Source organism: Alexandromys fortis, unplaced genomic scaffold, assembly GCF_014885135.2.
Source record: "Alexandromys fortis isolate MF-2015 unplaced genomic scaffold, M_Fortis_MF-2015_v1.1 scaffold_172, whole genome shotgun sequence".
NCBI classification, from domain to species: Eukaryota; Metazoa; Chordata; class Mammalia; order Rodentia; family Cricetidae; genus Alexandromys; species Alexandromys fortis.
The window spans coordinates 22,017-45,872 of record NW_026068061.1 but is presented as its reverse complement, the minus strand read 5'-3'; the positions used below and the strand labels follow the sequence as shown (position 1 = coordinate 45,872).

Sequence of the window (23,856 nt, the reverse complement as noted above, 5' to 3'; positions counted from 1 at the left end):
TTTAAAGTCTTCATTTCGCAACGGCAACTCATTGTTTTTTTTCAAAATCAAGACAAATAAGATATCTTTTAGTAAATGACTCATTAGCAAGAGGGGGACCTCACCTTTTTCATCAACAAGAAAACAATTCCCTATACTATATTTCATCCATGTCTTATAAAACAACAATTTAATCTTTCTGTGATCAATGAAAATTACCGAATTTAAGTTACAGGAATTTCCAGATATGATTAATTTAAAAGTTAATGTAAACACATCAATTTTAAAGGGAAGGAAATGAAGGACAAAACAAAACACATGTTGTTTGGATTTTCAGTATGTATGAAGACTTGTCACATGTCAAGGAGAGAAGAGGTGGGGAGACAGGTGACTTTAGAGTGAGAGAGAGGTAGGCAGCAGATCAGAATCAGCAAACTCAGGATCAAAGAGACAGACAGAAAACAAAATAAAAGTTCTTTCCTGAGTTTGAACTCAGCGGGCAGAGAAGACCAAATGTAGCTCATGGCGACTTCATGGTAGCCTGGAGGGGCTGTGTTAGGGGCAGGATTTCTGGGAAGCAAAAGTACAGTAACGCAGTGTTTAGAGATGAATCTCAGGATATTCGGCATGAAATAGTTCACAGAGGGATAGCAGGAGCAACTCTTTGAAGGAGTGTGGTGTCTCACTGTCGGGCTTCAACATACTCCTAATGAGTTTTATGTTAAGATGGAATGGCATGCCTTTCTCCATTGAAAGAGCCCATCTCCAAAACCTTTTGTACACCTAGACAATCTGCACATGCAGGAATTTATGAAATCCAAGAAAATAGGCCATTATCAGTCTAATAAAATTGGGTTTTATTAGCCAGTTAGTCATGAATTCCATTGCAAGCTGGTGTGACTGTGGTCTTCACACATTGTCAGGTGGACTGGAAAAGACCATGTTACTCAGGGTAACTGAGTTATGTGAATGCACTTCATCAGCTGCTTTTACATCAATACTTTTGTGATCTTGATCAAATGGTGTAACCTCTCTGCTTCTCATTCCATAGCTCTACAGAGAAGATAATGATGACTCTTATCTCTCGGACACAGAAAATGACAATATAATGTAGACTTGTTGGAAAAAAAAATTTCTGTTTTGAAGATTTTAATTATTTTGAGATCTCGGTGCAGCAGCTTCTCTTAGTGGATACATGTAGCCAGCATCCCCTCCTAATGAAGCATCTCTTTACAACATACGAAGAGCATCATAGAAAATCATAACTGTGCACAGCGAAGACAGAGACCAGCATTTCATGGGGGACTCAGTCCCAGTAGCCACATCTCCATTACAGCTTCTGCATCTATGGCTTGGGAAACATCACTGAAGAGGGGCTGGAAAGACTCGAAGAGTCAGAACACAATGAAGCCTATTCTGAAGGTTTCTTCTACAAAGTGTTGTATAAAGGAGCCCAGAAACATCGGTGGCAATATCATGTTGACATGGAAGGGGGAAAGTTTCACCTGGTTTCACCCCAAGAAAAAAAATCACAGGTAACTAAGGGCTTCTGGGAGAGTTATTAGAATTTCCCAGGGATGAGGTTCATTTTGATCATCTAATTTTATATGTTATGCCTCGAAACCACATACATACAAACAGCAAAACCAGACTCAGCATGTTGTATATTTGTGGGTTATTTGCTCTGATGTGACACTACCAGGTTCCCATGAGCAGAGGACAAACAGTTGAAACGAGGCCATTTGTCCTTTCAAAAAAGTGAGCAACAGAAAATAGTCCTGTGTGTCTGATTACGTTAGGACACAAGAGTTTGTGGAGGCACATTGCTAGTGATTCTATCTATCTATCTATCTATCTATCTATCTATCTATCTATCTATCTATCTATCATCTATCTATCTATCCATCCATCTATCATCTATCTATCCATCTATCTGCCTTTGGTTATGAAAACCTATATTAAAACAAGCAATTGTGGTTTAACAATAGTTCAAAAATATTTTTTTAAAAGCCAAAGTGTTGAAGAAAATAAAATGCCTGTGTCATTTTTTCAGTTATGGCATTAGCCCTAGAATGTTGACTATGAATGTGGTCTGTCACCCTGACTACTACAGAGTCCTCAGACTTCAGTGGTTGGTCTACCAACTGCTGTGGTCATCTCTGGTGCTTAGTGCCAACAAAGGAAAAGATAACTTCACATTCATTAAAAGTTTCTCCATTCCAGGGTCCACTGTAAAGGTATTGTTAATAAGTGGTTATGATTCTTATGTTAGACTAATGATATCATAAAATAATCTATAACTATACATCTGTATTTATTTATCCATCCATCATCTGTCTATCATCTATCTATCTATAAATATACCTCTTTGTCTGTTTGTCTATCTGTCTAGTTGACAGACTAAGGGTATCATGAAGTATTCTATATCTATCTATCTATCTATCTATCTATCTATCTGCATCTTTCAATCTATCATCTACCGATCTATCTATATTTATTTGTATGTATAAATCTATCCATCTATCTATGGTTGTAAAAATCTGGTGCTCCTTATAAACCTTTGTGGACCAACAGTTTCTCAAAAATAATATTTCAAGCCAAAACATGGAAGGAAATGCATGTGTAACTTTGTCAGTTATGGCATGAGCCTTAGAATGTTGACATCAGAGTGGTCTGTCTCCCTGACTACTACAGAGTCCTCAGACTTCAGTGGTTGGTCTACCAACTGCTGTGGTCATCTTTGGTGCCTGGTGCCAAGGAAGGAAAAATAATTTTACGGTCACTGAGAAGTTCTTCATTCCAGGATCCACTGTAAAGGTGTTTTTAATAATTAGTTTTGATTCTTAATACAGATTAATGATATCATGAAGTGTTCTATATCTATCCATCTATATCTATCTTTTTGTATCTATCAGTCTATCCATCTGTCTATCACTCTATCTATCTATCTAGTTGAAAGATTATTGTATCATGTAGTATTCTCTATATCAATCTATTCATTTATCTACATATCTATCAATCTATCAATCTATATTTGTATGTATAAATCTATCCATCTATCTATGGTTTTGAAAATCTGATGCTTCTTATAAACCCTTGTGGATCAACAGTTTTTCAAAAATAATATTTCAAGCCAAATATATGCAAGGAAATGCATATGTCACTTTGTCAGTTATGGCATGAGCCTTAGAATGTTGACATCAGAGTGGTCTGTCTCCCTGACTACTACAGAGTCCTCAGACTTCAGTGGTTGGTCTCCCAACTGCTGTGGCCATCTTTGGTGCTTGGTGCCAAGGAAGGAAAAGATAATTTCACGGTCACTGAGAGGTTCTCCATTCCAGGCTCCACTGTGAAGGTATTATTTTAATTAGTTTTGTTTGTCATGATAGACTGATGGTGACAGCAAGTGTCTGTCTTGATTACTCCAGATCATTTGAGATAATTCTTGACTCAGTAGTGGTTTTATGAAAAGTGATCCATGTTAGCAATATTCAGTACCAATCCCCTTAACAAATACAATTATGCCAGGGGAGGTATGGTCTTGGATACACAGGAGAATACTGTGTGTTAATCTACAAAATTATCTGCCCAAATTGTGAGATGATGATTATTTTCTGCTCCTTCTCATTGATTTACCTACTATAACCACAATGATTTCTTGGAAACCTGTCAGATTTCAACCCAAAATATAAGAACTCTCTGGTTTTCAGCTTATTGTTATAGTTTCCAACATATATTGTGCTCTTTAGAATCCATTTCCTAATATTTTACCAATGATTCAGATTAGAGAGGAATGATTCTCAAAAATACTTTTTTACTTTAATTTTTTTCATGGAATTGAGTTGGAACTATTTTTAACATGTATGAGGACACATGTTTGACATGTGAGAGGAAACGGTAGGCTGTTGCCCCTTTTGACTCTTTGATCACAGGGATCTTAATGCTAAATAGAAGCTATGGTGTTTCAGTGCATATTCCTTGAAATCTATAACATATGTTTTGGACAGAGTAATATTCACTTAAAGGTGTATGTTTTGAGTGTTCACACAGTATGGGCCTGGCACAGGAAAGAAACCACTGAGGTGGCTGCGTTATAATTACAGGGAAAATATTATTGTGGGTAAGAGAGAATGTTCAGAGGCATTTGGAAGAGTTTATAGCAGAAATAAAAAGAAACAGATTTGATGTTGCCAAAACCGTCTGTGAAAGAAGGTAGAATTGTGGAGATACCTGGGCAGAGAAAAATTACCCTGTATTATAAACAGAGCAAGGCGAGTTCTAGAACATGTGAGGGTTTGTATAGTGCAGAAGGAGAGGGGGTTGTTGTGGGGAGACAGGAAAGTGGGGACTGTGAGATATATAGCAAGCACTTTTGAATAGAGACACAGGGAACTGGAGGCACCATGGGTGTTGATATCCTGATAGGAGCCAAAGGCCAATGGAGAGCCACGTGTCACTCTACCAGAGGCGAGGGAAATGGCCCCTTTTGCTCTTCAAGGACCATTTCTCAATTTTTTTTTTGCTTTGATTTTAGTTTTCTTTGTTTATTCTAACCATCATAAATCATTCTATAGTCCATCTTGTACAGGACCACAAATCTGGAATTTCTCAATATATGTGCTCCCTGAGCCCTAATTATTTTAAATCATTAGGAAAACCTGCTTTTATTTACTTATTTTTTTAACATCTTTTCACTTTCAGCTACAAAGGAATGGGTTTGATTATGGCATTTTAATACATAGATTACTTTCTGATTTTTTTATATCACACTCCAGCATATCAATCCTTTTAAATCGGATTACACAACAGAAAATCTTTATAAAGGACTTTAAAGTTTGGTAGGGCTTTGCTATCTTAATTAGTACTGTATAGTTACACATTTCACTGAAAACACAGAGTTTGCAAAAGGTACAATCTACTACTATCATCAAAGTTCAATCATTTTAAACACATGGGCATTCTAGTTTGATATGTTATTTCTATGATTATTATGTGTCCACGCTATACTACACATTTAACATTCAGGTTTACAGACTCTCAGGTTGCTTCAGTCACAATCCTTTGTGGCTCGAGGCTTTATTTCTAAGCATGTGTGTCTCCTCCATAGTCTTCAAAGCTTCCCGACTTTCCTGTGCATGAAAATGTCTGACTGTCTCACTGAGTTACATTCGTTTATAAAGTCTCCTGTGACTCTTGCATGTGTTACACTGTAAGATTCACAGTGTTGGTGAAGTCTGGATGCTGCCTTTATCACGTGGATCCTGGTTAGATTAAAAAAAAAAAAAGAATTAAGAATTGAGAATCTTTGAGGATAAATCTGTATGTCACAAGTTTTTACACAAGTATTCCCCTATTATTGCACACATGATTGCAGTTAGGGTTAGCAATGATATCCGTGTTGATATCCAATGCCATCTTTCAGGAGTCACTTACTTAGGCCTTCACTAATGTTTGGCATTGATCGCTCCCCTCTCTGAATCCCACTAGAGTGTGACTATATCTTCTCCCCAATAGGACGCCTTGTGATGTGTTTCCTACTTTTATTTTAAATCACGACTGATGTTCATAGATCCCAGTACTTTTTTAAAATATGAATTTCTTTATTAGTCAAATTTTAAAAGTGATTTCAAATGAGATAGAGTTACATCACTCACTCCTTTCCTCACTCTAGGCCAGTGGTTCTCACCTGTGGGTGGTGACCTTTTAGTGGTCCCTTATCAGATATTCTGCATGTCTCGTGCTTCCATTAGATTCAGAGCAGTAGCAAAACTACAGTTATGAAGTAGCAAGAAAATAATGTTATAGTTGGGGTTCCCCAAGGGTTGCAGTGTTGGAAAAGCTGAGGACCACTTCCCAAGACCCTTCCAGTACACTCTTCTCAAGTAGACACCTTCTGAAAAAGAGCCCACTCCTGCACTGTGTTCCCAATCCTCCTTTTCCTAAGCAACCTCTTCTTTTCTGTTGTATTTTAGAGCTGTTGAAAGCTCGACAGAGTTCAGGTGGGGAGTTGAGCCTGTACTTTAGTCTCTTTTATCCTGTGAGATCCAGCATAACAGCCACTGAATACCTGTTCTTCTAGTTGGAGACCTGCACCAGGAGAAGCCTTTTTTTTCCCCCCTAAATGGAAACCCTTGAGGAGAAAGCCACGGGAGAGAAACATCGAACCTTGCTCTGCCAAGGTCCCGTGGAACTGAGAAGAGGCTGGAGAAGGAAGAAACAACACCTCTCCTTGTTCAGTGATGTGTTGGTTGTGTCTGACAACCTGTGAGTATGTGCATCGTGCCTTCCTTACTATGAGACGCTACACTTTATTAGGCCTTACTGTATAAAACTAGAAAAGGATTTTTATTTCTTTTATTGTTTGAAATTATAAGTACTTCATTAACATTTCATCCTTCCCTTTCCTCCTGACAAGTCCTCCTATATTCTCCTTCTTGCCAGCTTTCAAAATCATGGCTTCTTTTTTATTAATGTTTGCTACATATATATGTTTGTTAAGAAACATGTATATACACATATACTATATATTCTATGTATACTAACTAAATATAACCTATATGTATACACACACACGTGTGTGCATTTTCAGGGCTGTCTATATGCTCTCTGTAGGGAGAGAATATTTATTTTACTGTCAAAACTCTTTGTTGGCCCATAAATCTTTGAGTAGGGTTGAGGTTTAATGGACTTTCCCCTAAAATATTTCTCATTCAATTTCAAAAAATGTTTAAGTCATATTTTAAAACCATGAATTATTTAACGTGCTGTTTTGCTGTTTGATCCTGTGGAAGGGATAGCAGCAAAACTGAAAAGGAGGCAGGTACAGAAGCACATGAGGATAGTGACGACTGCAGGAGAGAGCTCTGCTCTACAATATAGACACAACCTACCGGGTTCATTTTCCTGTCAAAGGTCCCAGCCCGTAGAACGATGGTTAGTTAGTGTCTGACTGCAGCAAGGGTGGAAGAATTGAATGGCCTGACTGTCTGTCTGTCCATCAAGCTGTCCATCTTGCTAGTCATTTCCTGTCAGCTCCCCTTCAGTCCACAGTTGGAAATGCTCACATTTATTTTAACAAGCTAGTAGTAAAGTCATTTGAAATACAAAAGGAAATACTGACAGTTTGCTACATGAGCGTAGTTTGTGAAAGTAAGTGGAATTTACCATGTTTTTGAGAATTAATGAACATAAGATGGTTGACTTTCTTAAAGGTCAAAAGATTTGTTTCTCTGCTGTTGTGTTACGACAGCAGGTAAAGTAATTTTGAGATTGTCATATATTTTATGAAATGGGGATTGTTAAGTTTATAGGAGATGATTTTTATTATTACATTTTCTTGGCAGATTATACCTTAAAATATTATAATTAGTGGTTTCCTGTTTAAGCATTTCATATATATAGATATATTATCAAATTGCATATAAACACATATGGGATTAGCTGTCTTGATGGTAAAAAGCAAAAGAGAATACGGATGTTTCATATATTTGAGACATAGGTGTGTGTGTGTGTATTCTGAAGCAAATGTTTCATGATATGCTTGTATTATCAGTACATCATCTTACACTAAATGGGGTGGCCTAAATTTCTATGTGGGATCATGTTAGTCTCATATATTTTGGATTTTAGATAAATTTCCATGTAGGATTTTTGAATCAGAGGTTATACTTTGATATATTGTTTTCTGAATCTGAGAACAGGGAGTCTTTATTGTGTAGCTGCCTCCTAGCTCACAAGTCTCCAGTAGAGAGAGTTCATGTCCAGGTTCACACAACAAATGCTCCGGGTAAAACTGAGTCCATCACTAAAAAAATATAAAAAAGCACGGTAGTGGGGAAAAAAGAGTTGTCAAGAGATAGAAGGAACAGAAGAGAGAAAGTGATTGAAAATAATCAGAACATATTGTACACACATGTGAAATTATCAAAGAACAAACTCCATACAAAAAATATAAAGAAAGTCACTCAATGCTCCCAATATGATTGTTTCTCAAAACAGTTTTGATTTTATGAGAAAGCTTGATAGGAAGACATATTTCTAGTTCTTTGACGAGGTTATATGAAAACCAAATCCTCTTTGTGCTTAGTTGTATGAGATGCACCTCATGGGCTTAATAAAGGGGCGTTGTACTGAGCTCAGGTTCTCCTGAGCAGTTGCTGACATGACTTGCTAGTACAAGGGAAAGGGCAATGGAATTTGAATTTTGCTAAGTCAGGCAATATGGAATTTGAATTTTGCTAAGTCAGGCAATATTTCTCTATTATTTATTATGAAAAGTTCATTAGATGGAGTCATTTAAGTAAAATATAAAATATTATCAAACTTCTTGGTAGTGAAGTTATGGAAGAAAATAAGCAGAAAAGTTTGGCACTTAACTAAAAAGATGTAGAATATTGTAACACGCGGCTTTCTAAAAATGCCGTGTCTTTAAAAACACGGCATGGTCATTCTGAACACTCATCAGTCATAAATAAAAACCATTCTATGACTGACTATTCTTGGCCATGAAAAAGTATGAACCCTGTAACTTCCTTCAGCACAGATGTTGTGAAGGCACATCTACATGACATGCGCTGTGCCGAGGTGACAGAAATGGATGAGTCCTCCTCTGCTCTGGAGCAGGAAGAACTAGGTCTGAGCACAATTGATTCCAACTACAATGAAAAGCAAACTAACACAGTGACGTGACTCTCTTTCAGGCGTAAGAGAAAGTTCAAGACCAAACATGTCATCCCCCTGAGTTACCTGTGGATGGGTGACTCTGTGGACATAGTCGGGAGAGACAGCAGCTCTGCTTGCAAGTCCATTCTCCTGTCCTGGCCCATGGGAAATTTTGTGGCCACCTTTCGGTAAGACCTATATAGCTTGGAGATGTGTTGACAAGAGGCTGGCTGTGGAAATTATCAGTCAACTTAATCCTGTTTTATTCACAAGGAAAAAAACCCAAATCAATTAACCAGAATGTTTACAAATTGTGAAATCATTTTAGCCTGATTACATACCAACTCAGGCTTTTCCCTGTAGTCGTAGGAGCTGCGGGGCTGCGTCCCCAGCACCCCGGCCGCCTGCTAGCTTATGCCCCGAAATAATTACACGGACACTGTATTTTTTTAAACACTGCTTGGCCCATTAACTCTAGCCCTTATAGGCTAATTCTCATATCCCGATCAACCCATCTCTAATAATCTGTGTAGCATCAATCTTGCTGGGAAAGATTCATCATGTCTGACCTGACGTCTTGTTTCATTGCATCTGCCCAGGAGAGGGGAGCATGGCCTCTGAGCTCACTTCCTCTTCCTCCTAGCATTCTGTTCTGTTTACTCCGCCTACCTAATTTTCTACCTATCAGGGCCAAGCAGTTTTCTTTAATTGACCAATGAAAGCAACAGATAGAAATATGACTTTCCCACATCATTTCCCTCCCATGATGACCCTGGTTTTCTGTACTTTCCACCACACACATTTCTTCATGTAAGTAGATTCTTTAGATTCTCATCTGTGGTGTTCATCAGGACTCCACACGATCCTTAGGGTAGAAATGAGATGTGTTCTGTCCTTTGAAGGATGTGGACAGGACAAGGCCTTACTCCATCTCCACATTCTCCTTCCCCAAACAATCTGATATTGTCTGGGTTCTCAAAGTACCTGGAGAGAAATTGATCTCTCTCCAGGAATATTGTATAGTATAATCAAATTTGACAAATACCTACTATACTTCCAAGTGAATTTCTTTAAAAATGTTATCTTTAATTGTACAGATAAACATAATTACTCATTGAAACTCAGTTCTTGAAGGTTTGTACAGTGGGATGTATATCTTTGGTGTCTATAATCAACTCATGAGGACCAGTGTCACTAGACCATCAGAGTCAGGATTAATTTCTGAGTTCATATAAATGTCAGATTCACACGCTTGTCTTTCATGAGAGGATGTAATCATGGCATACTGGGTATACCTTGAGTGGCATCTTGGAATCACAGGATTGTGTAGCAAACACCTGCTCTGGGCAGCATACATTTTTCTTTTGAGTCCACATGAAAAACTCATCATATGCAACCCCCAATTAGGACTCTCATCTTTCCTCTGTCCAAACGTCTAACCTCATCACAGAATTGACTCAACTAACACAAGCACTTGCAAGTTTTATAAACCTCCTAGGACCCGTGAGTTTGCTCTTACCCAGGGAAGGAATTTCCTCGGGAATCTTTGGTGAAGAAGATCATCTTTGTGGCTTTCTCTGAACACTTTCTTTTCCCTTGCTAATGGCCCTGAGGAATGTATATAGCTATTGTGTAATGTTTCCCCCACATTGAGATTGAGAGGAAGTACTGTATTTTGGGATGTATGAAGAGTTTCATGACGGCATTTCCGTTAAACTTTTCTTTTCATGAAGGAGTAAAAGCAGGAAGTCTTATTTAGACTAGTTCACATTTAATGAAATATATCAGTTGTTTCCAATCATGCATAGCACTAAGTGCCTCCAATGTCACTTTCTGTAATGGTGAGAATAGATGTGTTGTCTATGTCCATGTGTAGGTTGGGGATCACAGGCACAATCACCCTTCTGATGAAACTGGTTGCAGGCAGATTAAAACATGGGTGAGCATTAATGGTAGAAACATGAAATGTGCCAGTCTTTGTGTAAAAATCAGTCCATAGTTCCATAGGAAATTAGAGCGCATTTCCATGTGACTGTGCAGCCCAAACATGAATGTAGGACCATAGCAAAGGGAGAAGTAAAGTCTCTGCACGAATGTTCTTCCCATCATGGATCATTATTTTCATAAAGCGGAAAAAATCACATATTAATTTTATGTATAAAATAACAATATGTGGCACAGGTTTGCGAGAAAGGGGAAATAAAAATAGTGAACTTCACAACCAGCTTCCACACTGTAGTCACCTTCCAATCATGTGAGGTTTCCAGTGAAAGAACGGGTCAATCAGAGCCCCGCTCCTGTGGAGAGCCACCCACCCCTGTGCCCTCACTCATGAAAACTGACATATCACATCTTTTATGAGGTATAGTCTTCAAAATCTTAGCATAAATGTTTCAAGAGTCTAAATGTTTTCCATGTTTTACATTACAGTTCTATGGAACAGAAAGATCGGTGGTATTGTTTTCTCCAAAGGTATATTATTAGCGTTGATACTTTATTCCTTAGTGGCATTCCATGTTCCATTTTAAGTATATATGCCTGCCTGCCTGCCTGCGTATCTTATCTATCTATCTATCTATCTATCTATCTATCTATCTATCTATCTATCTATCATCTATCTATCTACACTGATCTGTCTATATATGTGCACATATGTATATATGCATATCTATTTGTATATATTTATGTATGGATATCTATATAAAAATATATAGATATATGCTATATATCGGTATATTTATATACTATATGCTATATTTGTATCTATGTATCTATATCTATACATCTTCCCTCACCGTCTATGTGTGGTAAACTGTACTCTCCAGACTTACTTTAAATGGATAGATTTATCTATATATCTATATTTATAAACATATATTGAAAGAAGTTCTCTTGATTTTCACCCATGTCTATTAATATAATGTTTTCTTTGTTGCATAAAAGTAATTTCTAGCCTGTAGCATAAATCATGATATTTATCAATATAAATACATATTCCTACATATAGATATATTTATAAAATCTGATAGACTAACTTCAAATGTGCTGTCAATTAGATGGTCCCTGACTACTGCTTTAACTTCTGCTATTAATACACAGAGTTGGTTTCACTTTGAGGAATTTCCGGTTGCCATTCTCTTCACTTTCTCCTCTTTATTCTATATATTGGGGTAAACCGTACTCCACAAACTTATTTTAAATTCCCCTCAACACAGATTTCTCCACCATGAACACTCAGTCCATCTGCTGCTTCCCACTGTGAAGTGAAGCAGGTTCCTGCCCTTCTCTTGCAGACAAAATATTTTGAGAACTGGCTATGCTTCTAAAATCATAACTTAGGGCAGCAAACTATTACCTAAACATGTCTTTGTTTCTGAAATACTTTTGAATATTCCCTAATCTGTATGCATATCTCTGGACCTATAGCTTTACATTAATGATATCAATAAAATAAGCTACTAGAAAATTCATTACTGTATTGTATGTTTTTATTGCATTTGAACAGATCCATTAATGACGCCACAGAGGGCTACAGGAAGCATTTTAAACTCCCGATATTCACTGAGGATATCCCAAACTGTGCCAGTGTATGTGAATATAAAACAAAAGATGAAACTGCAAGTTCATTACCAGAGAGTGACAGGCAGTTAGTAGAGCAATGGAAACTGGGAACATTGGAAGAGAGTGAAGGGGAGAGAGAGTTTGAGAATTTAGACAACATTTTTGTAAGGGGTGTATGTGTATGCCATGCCTATATGTCTTTCATATGTGATATGTAGAAAGCAGCATGAAACAAGATTGATCCATATTAGCTACAGTTCCCCCCAAAAGAAATAATTTTTGCTTAAATGACTGAGTAACCAGTACCTAAGTACTTGAAGTTAAGATAAACATGTTACTGACAGTTTTGTAGGGTTATGATATAGAAAGGGAAAAAAAAAACAAAATATTTATTCTACATTAGAAATGTCATATGGCTTGCAGATTATGAGTGATGGCTAGACAATAACAATGAATAACATGTTCTCAAGTTATTTTATAGCATTTTCTCTGCATTTTTATAGCCTTTATATATAACAACAACAGACTTGGAGACAGTCAATGACATCATCCAGAAGTTACTCCCCATGATAGGAATGCCTGTAAGTTACTATCAAGCTACTTTGAGTTTTGTTTTCTAGATCTACATATGTGCAAATGTGCATATAAATATTTACATAAAAATGTGATCAAGATAAATTTCCATGTCATATTTTAAAATAATATTTTGGAACTGAGGCCTCAAAGATACAATCATAGATTTTAGAGGGTCATTTTTCTTGGATATTTTCTTGGCCATTTAAGATTCATGTGAAAGGGGGCTGGAGAGATGGCTCAGTGGTTAAGAGCATTGCCTGCTCTTCCAAAGGTCCTGAGTTCAATTCCCGGCAACCACATGGTGGCTCACAACCATCTGTAAAGAGGTCTGGTGCCCTCTTCTGGCCTGCCCGCATACACACAGACAGAATATTGTATACATAATAAATAAATAAATAAATAAATAAATAAATAAATAAATAAATAAATAAATAAAATATTAAAAAAAAAAAAGATTCATGTGAAATGAAACTCACAGCCCAGTGGTCTTGAGCTATCTGTTTAGTCTCACTATAGAATTAAAAAATTAAAAAATAATGGACAAAATTTAGTCATACACAAGCACACACCAGAGTGAAAGACTGCCAATCTTAGAGGGAAGGCAGCTTTTCTCCCTTTTCCTTTACTACTTGTTATGTAGTTCCTTCTCTCTTCAGTTCCTTGCTTTTCATTTCTTTCTGTGTAGTTAGTTGTAGGTGTATGTGTTCGGGTGTGTTCTTTTTTCTCTTTTTCATAATCTTTATGCATATTGTCTGTCTGTTTCTGTCTCTGATCTTTTGCTCTACATACATATCTGTGTATATCTTTGCATTTTTGTGCTTAAATATACATGTGTATCTCTGTGTAGTTACATCTCTCTTGTGCGAATGTGTCTCTGTATGCATGTATGTCCCACTCTCTCACCTTCTGTGAGTTTGTATTCTTTCTCTCTCTCTGTCTCTCTCTTTGTCCAGGTCCCTCTCTTTCACTTTGTGTGTGTATGGGATGTGGTAGTGCTGTGTTTGCCTGTGTGAATGTGTATAACTGCTAGTTTTAATGATTAAGGCTTCTGTAGGACAATGTCTTTCTTTTTAATCAGGAACCAAAAGTAAAGTACATTTAGTGATAACTCCAGTTGAAGTATATTTTCTCTTTTCCCACTCCTCTAGGGTGCTAAATATCTCAAAGAATATAATATTTAGATGGTTGATTCAAGGATCCATTGCACTGTGTGCGGTAATTAGATTGTGGAACTTGTTTTCAGCACCTGGCCTATTTTCTAGGTTAGACACATGTCCTTCATCTCCATAGACAGGACATCTCTGAATGAAAGTCAAAGTTGTTTTTACTCAGAGGCATCCCTCAAACCTCCGTGATTTTGTCTATTTTGCCCAATGTTGCTGAAGTTACCACATTTTTCAAGTGATACTTTGCTCAAGAAATCACTTGAGGCACTGAGGGTGTATGGCTCTCTGGATACTAGGCTGTGTGGGCATTTAAAGTCAAACTTCAATATTCCACACTCAGTGTGGACAAACAGATATAACAGATCTAAGAATAGCATTTTTGTTGGTAAGTGTTGATGGGTGAATGCAATTTCTTATCCCATGGTTATTCAGATTTTACTGTGGATCAAAAGATGTAGGTTCCTTCAGACAGGCTGTGCAAGTACCCAGGGTTGTCTGCTGAAATCAGCCCAGATGACTCAAACCTGTAGTCAGAGGACACATCATTAGTACTGCGCCTAATGGTTTTCCTGCTAGAGATCTGGGAATGCTTGCAAAAGGTATTCTCCAGAGTCCACTTTGAATGGCTATGTGTGATGGTTGGATCTCTTTGCCTCCCAGAGTGCTCAAGGTTACCAACTGTGGTTCTGTCGTGGCTATGAGAAAGCCCCAGGCCTACTCCAAGGTAAGCAATAGGGAAATCTAAATAGGGACTAACTAAGTTCAATGTTCTCACCCTGAACTCTTAATGTTTTCATCATTCAGTCTTAAAGTTAAACGCACATTAAAATAAATAACTTAAACATTACTTCATTCTTTGATTCATAATTGCCGACTACTTAATATAACCATACATTGATACCATCTCTTTTGGCAATAGTTTATGAACTGGTGGGAAAAAGTCTGGAATTTTCTTACACACTTCTACCTGAGAAACACAATTTCTCTAAAAAGACAAAGAAACCAAGACTTTGGGTATCTTGTTTCTAAAGAAAAATAATTAAAATTCATTTGTTGAAGATTAAAGACAATTCTAGGGATTAGAGAGTTGTCTGAGTGATTAACAACACTAGTTACCTTGTTTTTTCAAAGGTCTGGATTCAGTTCACAACACTCACAGGCATAACATGGTGCACAGATATACACGAGAGCAAAACACAATTACGTACATAAATAAGCCTAAAATAAAACTTAAAATTTTTATATGAGTTATGTTTGGTTTGCTCCTAACTACATAGCTTCTGTTTTGGAAAGAATGTGAGAGATCTCGCCATTTCTCTGACCCCGTGTAAATAGAGGCAGCTCACGTCTCTAGGACCTGTATTTCCCCACTGAATGGGAGGTAGGATGTTCAGACTCTTGGAGCCTACCTGACGGCATCACCTGTGATTCCTTATGTTGCATTTTTCTGGAATTTTTCACAAGAATATTGACACATAGGTAATAGTAATAGAAGATTTATCAGAAGCATTAGGATAAGAATTAAAATTGTGAGATTACCAAGTCTGCTCACGAGCGGGCTTTTCAATAGGTACTGAACAGGTGATGTTCTAAGACATGAAGTGACCCTCAGACAAGTAACAGTGAGGATATCTGTTGGAGACTAGAAAACACTGCCTTGTTGTTCAAACCTTTCTCGTGTACCCTGAGAATAATCTGTGTGCATATTCTTGATTATTCAAAATAAACTGAAATTATACTACTATTTCATTTATAATATTTACTTTCAGGGTTTTAGTACATTGGACAGTATCAGGGGCTTAATTCACCTCCACACTGCATACTTTGTTTCTTTATAGCACAGGGTATTAATATTGAGTCAGGTGGGTAAGGGACCTGGTCCACAATGTCACAATCAAATAAATGCTGGGAATACAGGCATGTGTCAAAAATGTCTGGTCCCTCTGCTTTTTATTTTTATCTGTCTGTCTATCTGTCTATCTATCATCTATCTGTTTGTTTGCTTTACGATTCTAGCCAAAGCATTTTTAAAAATCTTTTCTCATTTTACATACCTCTCCCAGTTCCCACTTCCTCCCCTTCTTCCACTAACTCCACCTTCTTTCTTCCCCCATGTGCTCCTCAGGGAGGGTTAGGTTTTCATTTGAAATCAACAAAGTCTGAAACATCACTTTTTTGAGGCAGGAACAAGGCCCTCCCCTCTATATCTAGACTGAGCGAGGTATCCCTCTAAAAGAGAAGAAAAGTATAAACCATAGGAGTACAAATAGCAAAAGCCATCCACTGTGATGCTTCTGAAAACCATGTCATCATACTGTGAGTGGAAATGGATTCTTTATATATGTGGCAGATATCATAAAAGAGAAAAATATAGAACAGAGCAGTGCTTGACACGATTAAGAAAATTACTTAAAGATTACCTGTCCCCAAACCATAGAAACATCTTTCCTTTCCATGCTGAAGTAAGATTCCAATGATGCAAAAATCTTGATATCAAGGCAGAAACCAGCAGTGCTTAAACCTGTTAAAGGGGAGCACAGCAAAAGTCACCCCTATACAGTGTACTGATGGGCCTATGTTCTTCAAACAAAGTGACAAGTTCAAAGTTTTCTTCTCTGTTTTTAGAGATCTCAGCTTACACATCCTTCCCTGATCAGCGTATCCCAGGAAGGCCACTGACGCCCAGTCTACTTTGACCAGAGCACAGTATAACAGTGTGTGGTAAAGCACATTGGCAGGTTTTGTCTCATTCATTACTATTAGTTACAGCTCATTCTTATTTTCTTCTCATAGAGCATGAGCATCCCTATGACATTATAATGAGGAACAGCCTAAATACCTTCAATCGAAGGGAATCAAGAAATTTCACAGCTTTTCCTGCCCTGCCTGGGCTGTATGTGGAACAACCAGATATACAGGGACGATTCATCCTAAAGCCCAGAGAAGCAGCAAGAAGTCAGAAGCAGAGCAGTGAGTCCATTACCTTCCTTCGTGTGTCCTTCCTCAGTTCCAATTTCTATCCTGCAAAAAAAAAAAAAAATCAATACAGTGTGTCATTTCTTCTTTCAAAAGGGGGCATTGTCGAGAACAAAAAAGTTACTATATGTATATATGCATAAACACACATGCAAATGAACACACTCACTCACACGTCCTACTACATCTGTATAAATTTACTTGTAATTTTGGTCTAAGTATTTGGTATTGGATATCCAACCTATATGGTATGCTGAGGAAGACTGCTAATTTTGTATTTTGTTATGTGAGCCCTTTGTTTACACTGAACGCATTTGTTGTAACTAACCTATTTAAGATTTCATTGTGGTCCAATATTATAATAAAAGCAATCTTAGAAGAGAAAAGGGAACTTTGATTTCAGCTTTGAATTAACACTATAGGGGTAAGGACCCAGAGTCTGGCTGACAAACGTAGTCATGCACACTTTCCTATGAGGGCATATGCTAATGACAAAAGAAATTTGACAGTGGGTCTTCCAAAAGTTCAACAAGAAAGCTAAGAATGGGGAGAGACACACTATGACATTTGAGAATAATGGAACACTGTTAGATCTGAACACCAGGAGTGTGACTGTGAATAAGGATGTGACCACGGAAGCATCTGACTGTACGTAACACAGGTGCTTGTTCCACTGGGCATCAAGAATCTCGTGGTGTAATGTGGGGTCAGACAGCATTGAGTTGTGAGATTCCCACTAGAGGACACCCAGTTCAAGTCTCTAAGATTAACATCAGCGTACACTATAGGGAAGAAGAACACACACAATGACAGAATGGGTAGCCAATTTTAGAATGTGGGGCATTCTGTATTACAAATGATTATTACTTTGATTGTATGCATTACACAGGACCATTATGCATTTGGAAATCAGTAACAAAGGCTGCATAAATTAAAGTAACCCATATAATGATATCATCTCCTCTTTAGATACAGAGGAGCCAAGAGCTACGAAAAGATGGCCTTTCATATCTCGGTGGTTCCACAGGGGCTCTGTGCTTCACCAGGACCAACTGTGCACAGCCCTGCCAGTTGCTAAGACAGGAAAACTCTTTGGAAATGATCTGACTGCCATTTGTGAAGATGGCAATCTGCCCACAGCAATTCTGGTAGGTCTCACATGGTCCTTCTCTGGCTGTCCTAAGGACAAAATCATGCTTCTCCAAAATACTTCCTCAAGTGGAGAAACAAGTGCGCATCAGATCATTGGCTTAAGATTAGGGTAAGAGGGTGCTACTTACCAGGAACTGTGTATTGGATAAGTTGCAGAAATCACTTTTCCGTTGTGAAAAATCTGATATAAGTAAATAAATAATGCCTTAACATTAAGGTGGGTTGGGTACCACAGATGATAGAAGCACCAAATCCAGTTCAAGTCCTCTCCACCCATGCCAGGTCGTGCACTGCACCTGTGCACACCATTGGCCTGGTTCTCTAGAAGAGGAATTCATGCTATGTGCTGCGGATAGAGTGACAGGTGCTTCCCTTTCTTCCTCTCAGGACATCCTATCCTTTATTAGTGAAAAAGGGCCGATCACGAAAGGCATCTTCAGAACATCAGGTGATATAAGGGCATTCCGAGCCCTAAAAGAAAGACTGGATTCTGGGACAGAAGTGAACTTGAACAACGAAAGTGTCCCTGTGGTGGCATCTATCTTAAAGGTAGGGAGAGTCCTCGTGTCTGCTGTACTCAGAATTCCTCTGAATCTGTGTGAGTAGTTGCCTTCATTGTGTTTAGTCTTGAAGAACGGTAGACACAAATGATAGAGCATAAACCAATTACAATGGACAGTAATGTAGCTAAACATCTTTAATTTGATGCCTCCGTCTTCCTCATGGGACACTTGTTTCAAAATAATAGTAGTGTATTTAGTGTCATTTTATAGAAGCCCATGAGAGTCATCTTGTTGCAGGCCGAGTCAGGTATGTTTGATTTCTGAAACTTGCATTGATGCATGCAAAAATGAATGATAGAATGAACAAGATAAAACCAAAATTATGTAATTTTTTGAAAGAGAAACATTACAATAGCAAAACAATTCATACGCATGCTTATTAACATTAATCATCCCCGTTCTACAGTATTCCTATGACCCTCATTATGGTCTGGCTACACAGTGAATATCAGCAGTTCAGAAATGGCTTAAAGCAGGCAAAATAACACAGTTTAGGTATATAAAGTAGTCAGGTATTGCCTCTGTGAGGTACACAACTGGAATAGATTAGATGATACAGGAACACATATTAAAACTCTAAATTTTCCTTTATACTACCATTCACATCCTAAATAATTAGCCCACCCTGCTACTAAATATGCTATCAGCACCATGTAGGAATTGCCAATGAGTCGTGTATGCGCAGTAGCTCAATAGCAATTTCCCTTGGTGCACTTGGGCTCAGGAATCCTCAGAGGATAAGCATACTCTGAAAAGGGTGCATGTTCAGTGACATCAGGCAGAGATGATGCTGTCTCCTCCCAGACTGTCTGCACCAGCCACAGCGTTTTCTGTTTCTAAGCACGGAGACCCGCTTGTAAGAACACGTTGAACAATGCAAACTGTCATGGTGGGCTTTGTGTATCTATTATGTACTAATGATAAAAGAGAGGGTAACTGGTACAGTTTCCTCACTAGCCTGTCTCAATTACTTCAGTCCACACATGGTACATGGGACAGCTCTAAAAATACTTGATAGTTTTAGATAACTGATAACGGAATAATTCTTAATGTGTAATAATAAAAGTAGCTTGGTGCATTTCTTGAAAGTTGAATCCATATGACCAGTACAAACAGCAGTGACCAGAAACCGTCAATGTGGTTTGAAATCTTAATTTTTCAATGACTAACATCAAGGCACCACTCAGTTTTAGCTAACAAGGAATTATGCAGGTTGTTGCATTGCCGTCTAACCTGAGGTTTCCGTTTTCCCCTCCTGAGTGCAGAGATTGCAGGAGCATGGCACTATGCTTCCCATGTATTCTCACGTGTCACATGCCCATGTGACATTCTCTTGACAGTCACTATACAAAGACACACAATCCATTTCCACCACCACTTACAGGATGTTATTAGAAGCATTTTCTCTCAGGACATGCAGCACATGAAAGGAAGTCTATGCTCACTCAGCCCTTGCTCATGAGCACATGGGTCCCTGCAATTAGATCACCTTTTCAGAGCCATTAGGATTAGAAGCATAAAGCCCTTGATTGTGAAGAAATGAACATAATGTGTATTTTGTCATTTAAAAATGGGATTTGAGATGAGATACTGTTTCTTTAGTGTGTGCTAGTTTTCTCTACTCAAAATCTGCTCAAAACTCAGAGGGTCTTCACGTCAGACAAGTCTCCAATAGGGCAGGCTGGGAACTATGAACAAAATTGAAACTAAATGGACTTTTACAGTTGAAAGTATTTTGAGTAATTTCTGTGATTTTTTTTTTTTTTCCACATATTTCCTCTTTGTCTGTAAGGAATTTCTTCAAAATATACCAGGCAGTGTGCTGACGTCTGGACTGTATGATGAATGGCTCGGTGTCCCTGACCAAGAGTGTGAAGAGAAGAAAGTAGCTGCAGCACAGAGGTAATGGTTCATTGATGGCTGGAACAACACTAACACAGCCATGTTTGCTTAGACACATTAGATTTTACAGCACAGAATCATTTACTAAATATATTGACTGAGAACAAATGGTTTCAATTGTTCACAATCACAGAAGAGATTTTGAAAGGAGAAGTATGATTTGGGGAGTCACAGTGGTCCATATTTAAAAAAACTCATCATTATGTGTATATGTATTGTATATTTATTAATTAAATTTCTCTATTTCTGACTTTGGGGAGATATTCTAAGCAATATTTATAGGACACGTTCCGCTTTTCATTTGATTCTCAGAAAATCATGAAAAGGATAAGATTATTACTCTGTTCCCTTTCTTCATATTTATAATTTTATGAGTACAATTTATTGTTTTAAAATAACTTATCTCCGTGTTCAGTCTTTTAGAGCAAATACCCCAACCGAATGCCTTTCTTTTGAAAACACTTTTCGGGATATTATACAAAATTGAGCAAAACTCTGAACTCAACCATATGACATCATCAAATTTAGCTGTTTGCATTGCCCTGAGTATTCTATGCCTGCCTGCTTCCAGCAACTCGGAACTGCCAGATGTCTCCAGAAAGGTAACAAGACAAACATTTTTTGCCTATGGAAAATAAGTCTTCATAATGAGGCAAAAATACAGGAATATCCTGGGAGTCTGGGTTTTGTTCATTTGTTCATTTTTGTTTTGATGTTGTTTTGTTTTTTAAATAAATGCACCCTTGATTTTCTTTCTTCTGTGGGAAGAATCGTTTGTGTATCTTGAGTCAGGAGAATTTAAATGGGTATTAATATCTCAGTCCTTTGTCAATTGTGATTTAGAATATTGTTAGACTAATCCACTAAGTGCTAGTGTTCTGAAATGGTGAAAAAAATATGGGTGCTGGGTTCAGAAATCAAGGCTAAATCCTTGATGCCATCACTGAGGGGTGTGGGAATTTTTCTTTGTTTTCAAGGTGGTTTCCCGAGTAAACAAAGGTAATATGGATTGCTTTTCTCAGGTACGGTTGTTCTAATATCTGGTTAGTGTGATTAAATTTATCCTCAGCCTTTTGTTGCTAATTTTGGTTGGATTAGAGAAATTCTTGAGTACACTTTTCTTTTTTTTTTAAAGATTTATTTATTTCTTATGTATACAACATTCTGCCTCCATGTATGCCCACACGCCAGAGGAGAGCACCAGATCTCATTCCAGATGGCTGTGAGCCACCATGTGGTTGCTGGGAATTGAACTCAGGACCTTTGAAAGAGCAGCCAGTGCTCTGAACCACTGAGCCATCTCTCCAGCCCAATGAATACACTTTTCTATTGTAGGCATCTTTCAAATACTATAATAAAATAGCCGGATTTATTCAATATAAAGATCAAATGGTTATTTTGACTCTTGGTATTTGAGTTTCTGATTCACTTTTTTTTTTTTTTTTTGGTTTTTCAAGACAGGGTTTCTCTGTGGCTTTGGAGCCTGTCCTGGAACTAGCTCTGTAGACCAGGCTGGTCTCGAACTCACAGAGATCCGCCTGCCTCTGCCTCCCGAGTGCTGGGATTAAAGGCGTGTGCCACCACCGCCCGGCTCTGATTCACTATTGATTGTTCTTTGGCCTGTAATAAATACATTAAAGAAAGGCCTCATTGATGTTGGTTACTTTTACTCTTCGCTCTTTTACTTTTTGTTCTTTGAGCTTTGAGGGACTTGCCACCTGGCTTCCAAATAAATCCACATGAAGTCCTATTCTTTTTTATGAGTGCCATGCCTTAGTTTTGCTTGTTTCTAGTTAACTTTCCTTAACTTAAATTATCCATTCCTCCTTTAGCCTCTGGGCTTTAAACTTTGTCATATATACCTTTTTTTGCTTCTTACTCCCTGGCTTGCTGTGTAGCTGGTACTTAGAGTTCTCTTCCCTTACTTGTTCCTAGATATTGCTCCTCTCGTATTTCTCCTTCTACTTATTTTCCCTGACTTCCATTCTCCCAACCCTTCTCCTTCCTCACTGTTGGATGTTCAGCTCTTTAGTAGACCAATCACGTGTTTTACACAGGGGAAGTAACACAGCCTCACAGTTTAAAAATGCAATATAAAGGAATGTAACACATCTTTACATTACTAAACAAATATTCCATAATCTAAACAAATGTAACTCATCATAAAATAATAATCTACAACATCTGACTCAGAACATCTTTTCCTCATATTGTATAGCATCAATGAATGGAAAAGAAAGTTAGGATCCAAACAACTTGTCATTGCAGTCCCACAATTATTCACTATCAGCCAAATAGGCCTTCCTCCAAATACCTCCCAATGTAATAAACCTGCATGTCAAGCTGTTAGTATTGCATCTGCACTGAACAAACAAGAGACCCATGAAATCTGCCCTTCAATTTTAGACACCCAATCGAACATTCAACACATGATGCCCTCATTCAAGGGTAGTCGTCCTCCTTAACTGTGCCTTTCTGGAAGCATCCTTACAAACATGCTCAGCCATGTCTGTCACAAGTGGAAGGATTTTAGACAAGTTAACAATGTATACTACTGTTCACCTTCCTAGACATGGACGGAGGGGGGAGGACCTTGGTCTATCCACAGGGCAGGGAACCATGACTGCTCTTTGGATAGGAGAGGGAGGGTGAGAGGAGTGGGGGGAGGGGGAGAAGAGAGGGGGGAGGGGGAGAAGATTGGGGCGAGGGGGAGGGAAATGGGAGGCTGGGAGGAGGCGGAAACTTTTTTTTTCTTATTCTCAATAAAATAAAAAAAAAATAAAAAAAAAAACAATGTATACTACCCATCACAGTGGGAACACTGGAAATCATCTCCATATGGTATTGCGCTGTGATGGTCACATTTTAACATCTGGTCATAAAATATTTTTATTTTCTAACAGAAAACTTCCGTCTATTTTTTAGAAGGTGACTTTTTCTCAGAATTTTGAGGTACAAACTTTTAGCCTCAAGGCTAAAATGAGATTTACAACCATGCAAAAGGTCAGAGATCTCTGTGTTTGCCTCCTTTTGTCACAGATTTCTCTGGTCAGTTTCCTAACTGAGAATTATCCAAAAATATTTGGAGAAGGCATTCCGGTTCATCACGAGAGTCCATCGGTTTGCTCTGATGGGGAGAACACTTACAATGCCCTTAACACTCAGACTGACAAAATTGTGATGGAAGGAAGTGAGCGTGAAGAAGACCCCCGCCCCAGTGGCAGCACGTGCCCCACAGGCAATGATGTATAGCCCAGAAGTCCAACTGCTCCTTGTCACAATGAGGAATTAGAGGTCAGTATAGATGTTCTATTATCACA

At 38.1% G+C, this 23,856-nt stretch overlaps 1 protein-coding gene across 9 annotated transcripts in view; it reads left to right on the top strand.

Moving 5' to 3' along the window:
• LOC126487457 (rho GTPase-activating protein 20-like) overlaps window positions 1–23,856 on the top strand; it is a 34,093-nt gene that overhangs the window by 468 nt on the left and 9,769 nt on the right. For all 9 annotated transcript variants that reach the window (XR_007588393.1, XR_007588392.1, XR_007588389.1 and 6 more), the window contains exons 2-14: window positions 1,031–1,514; window positions 6,059–6,243; window positions 8,679–8,828; window positions 11,071–11,112; window positions 12,146–12,227; window positions 12,705–12,782; window positions 14,604–14,667; window positions 16,737–16,913; window positions 17,889–18,067; window positions 18,459–18,620; window positions 20,427–20,536; window positions 20,952–21,138; window positions 23,576–23,830. Coding sequence is in view for 3 of the 9 variants with exons in the window: in XM_050120226.1 (XP_049976183.1) it covers window positions 6,101–6,243; window positions 8,679–8,828; window positions 11,071–11,112; window positions 12,146–12,227; window positions 12,705–12,782; window positions 14,604–14,667; window positions 16,737–16,913; window positions 17,889–18,067; window positions 18,459–18,620; window positions 20,427–20,536; window positions 20,952–21,138; window positions 23,576–23,788 (1,587 nt within the window). In the remaining 6 variants the exon portion in view is untranslated. The remainder of the gene's footprint in view (window positions 1–1,030; window positions 1,515–6,058; window positions 6,244–8,678; window positions 8,829–11,070; window positions 11,113–12,145; window positions 12,228–12,704; window positions 12,783–14,603; window positions 14,668–16,736; window positions 16,914–17,888; window positions 18,068–18,458; window positions 18,621–20,426; window positions 20,537–20,951; window positions 21,139–23,575; window positions 23,831–23,856) is intronic.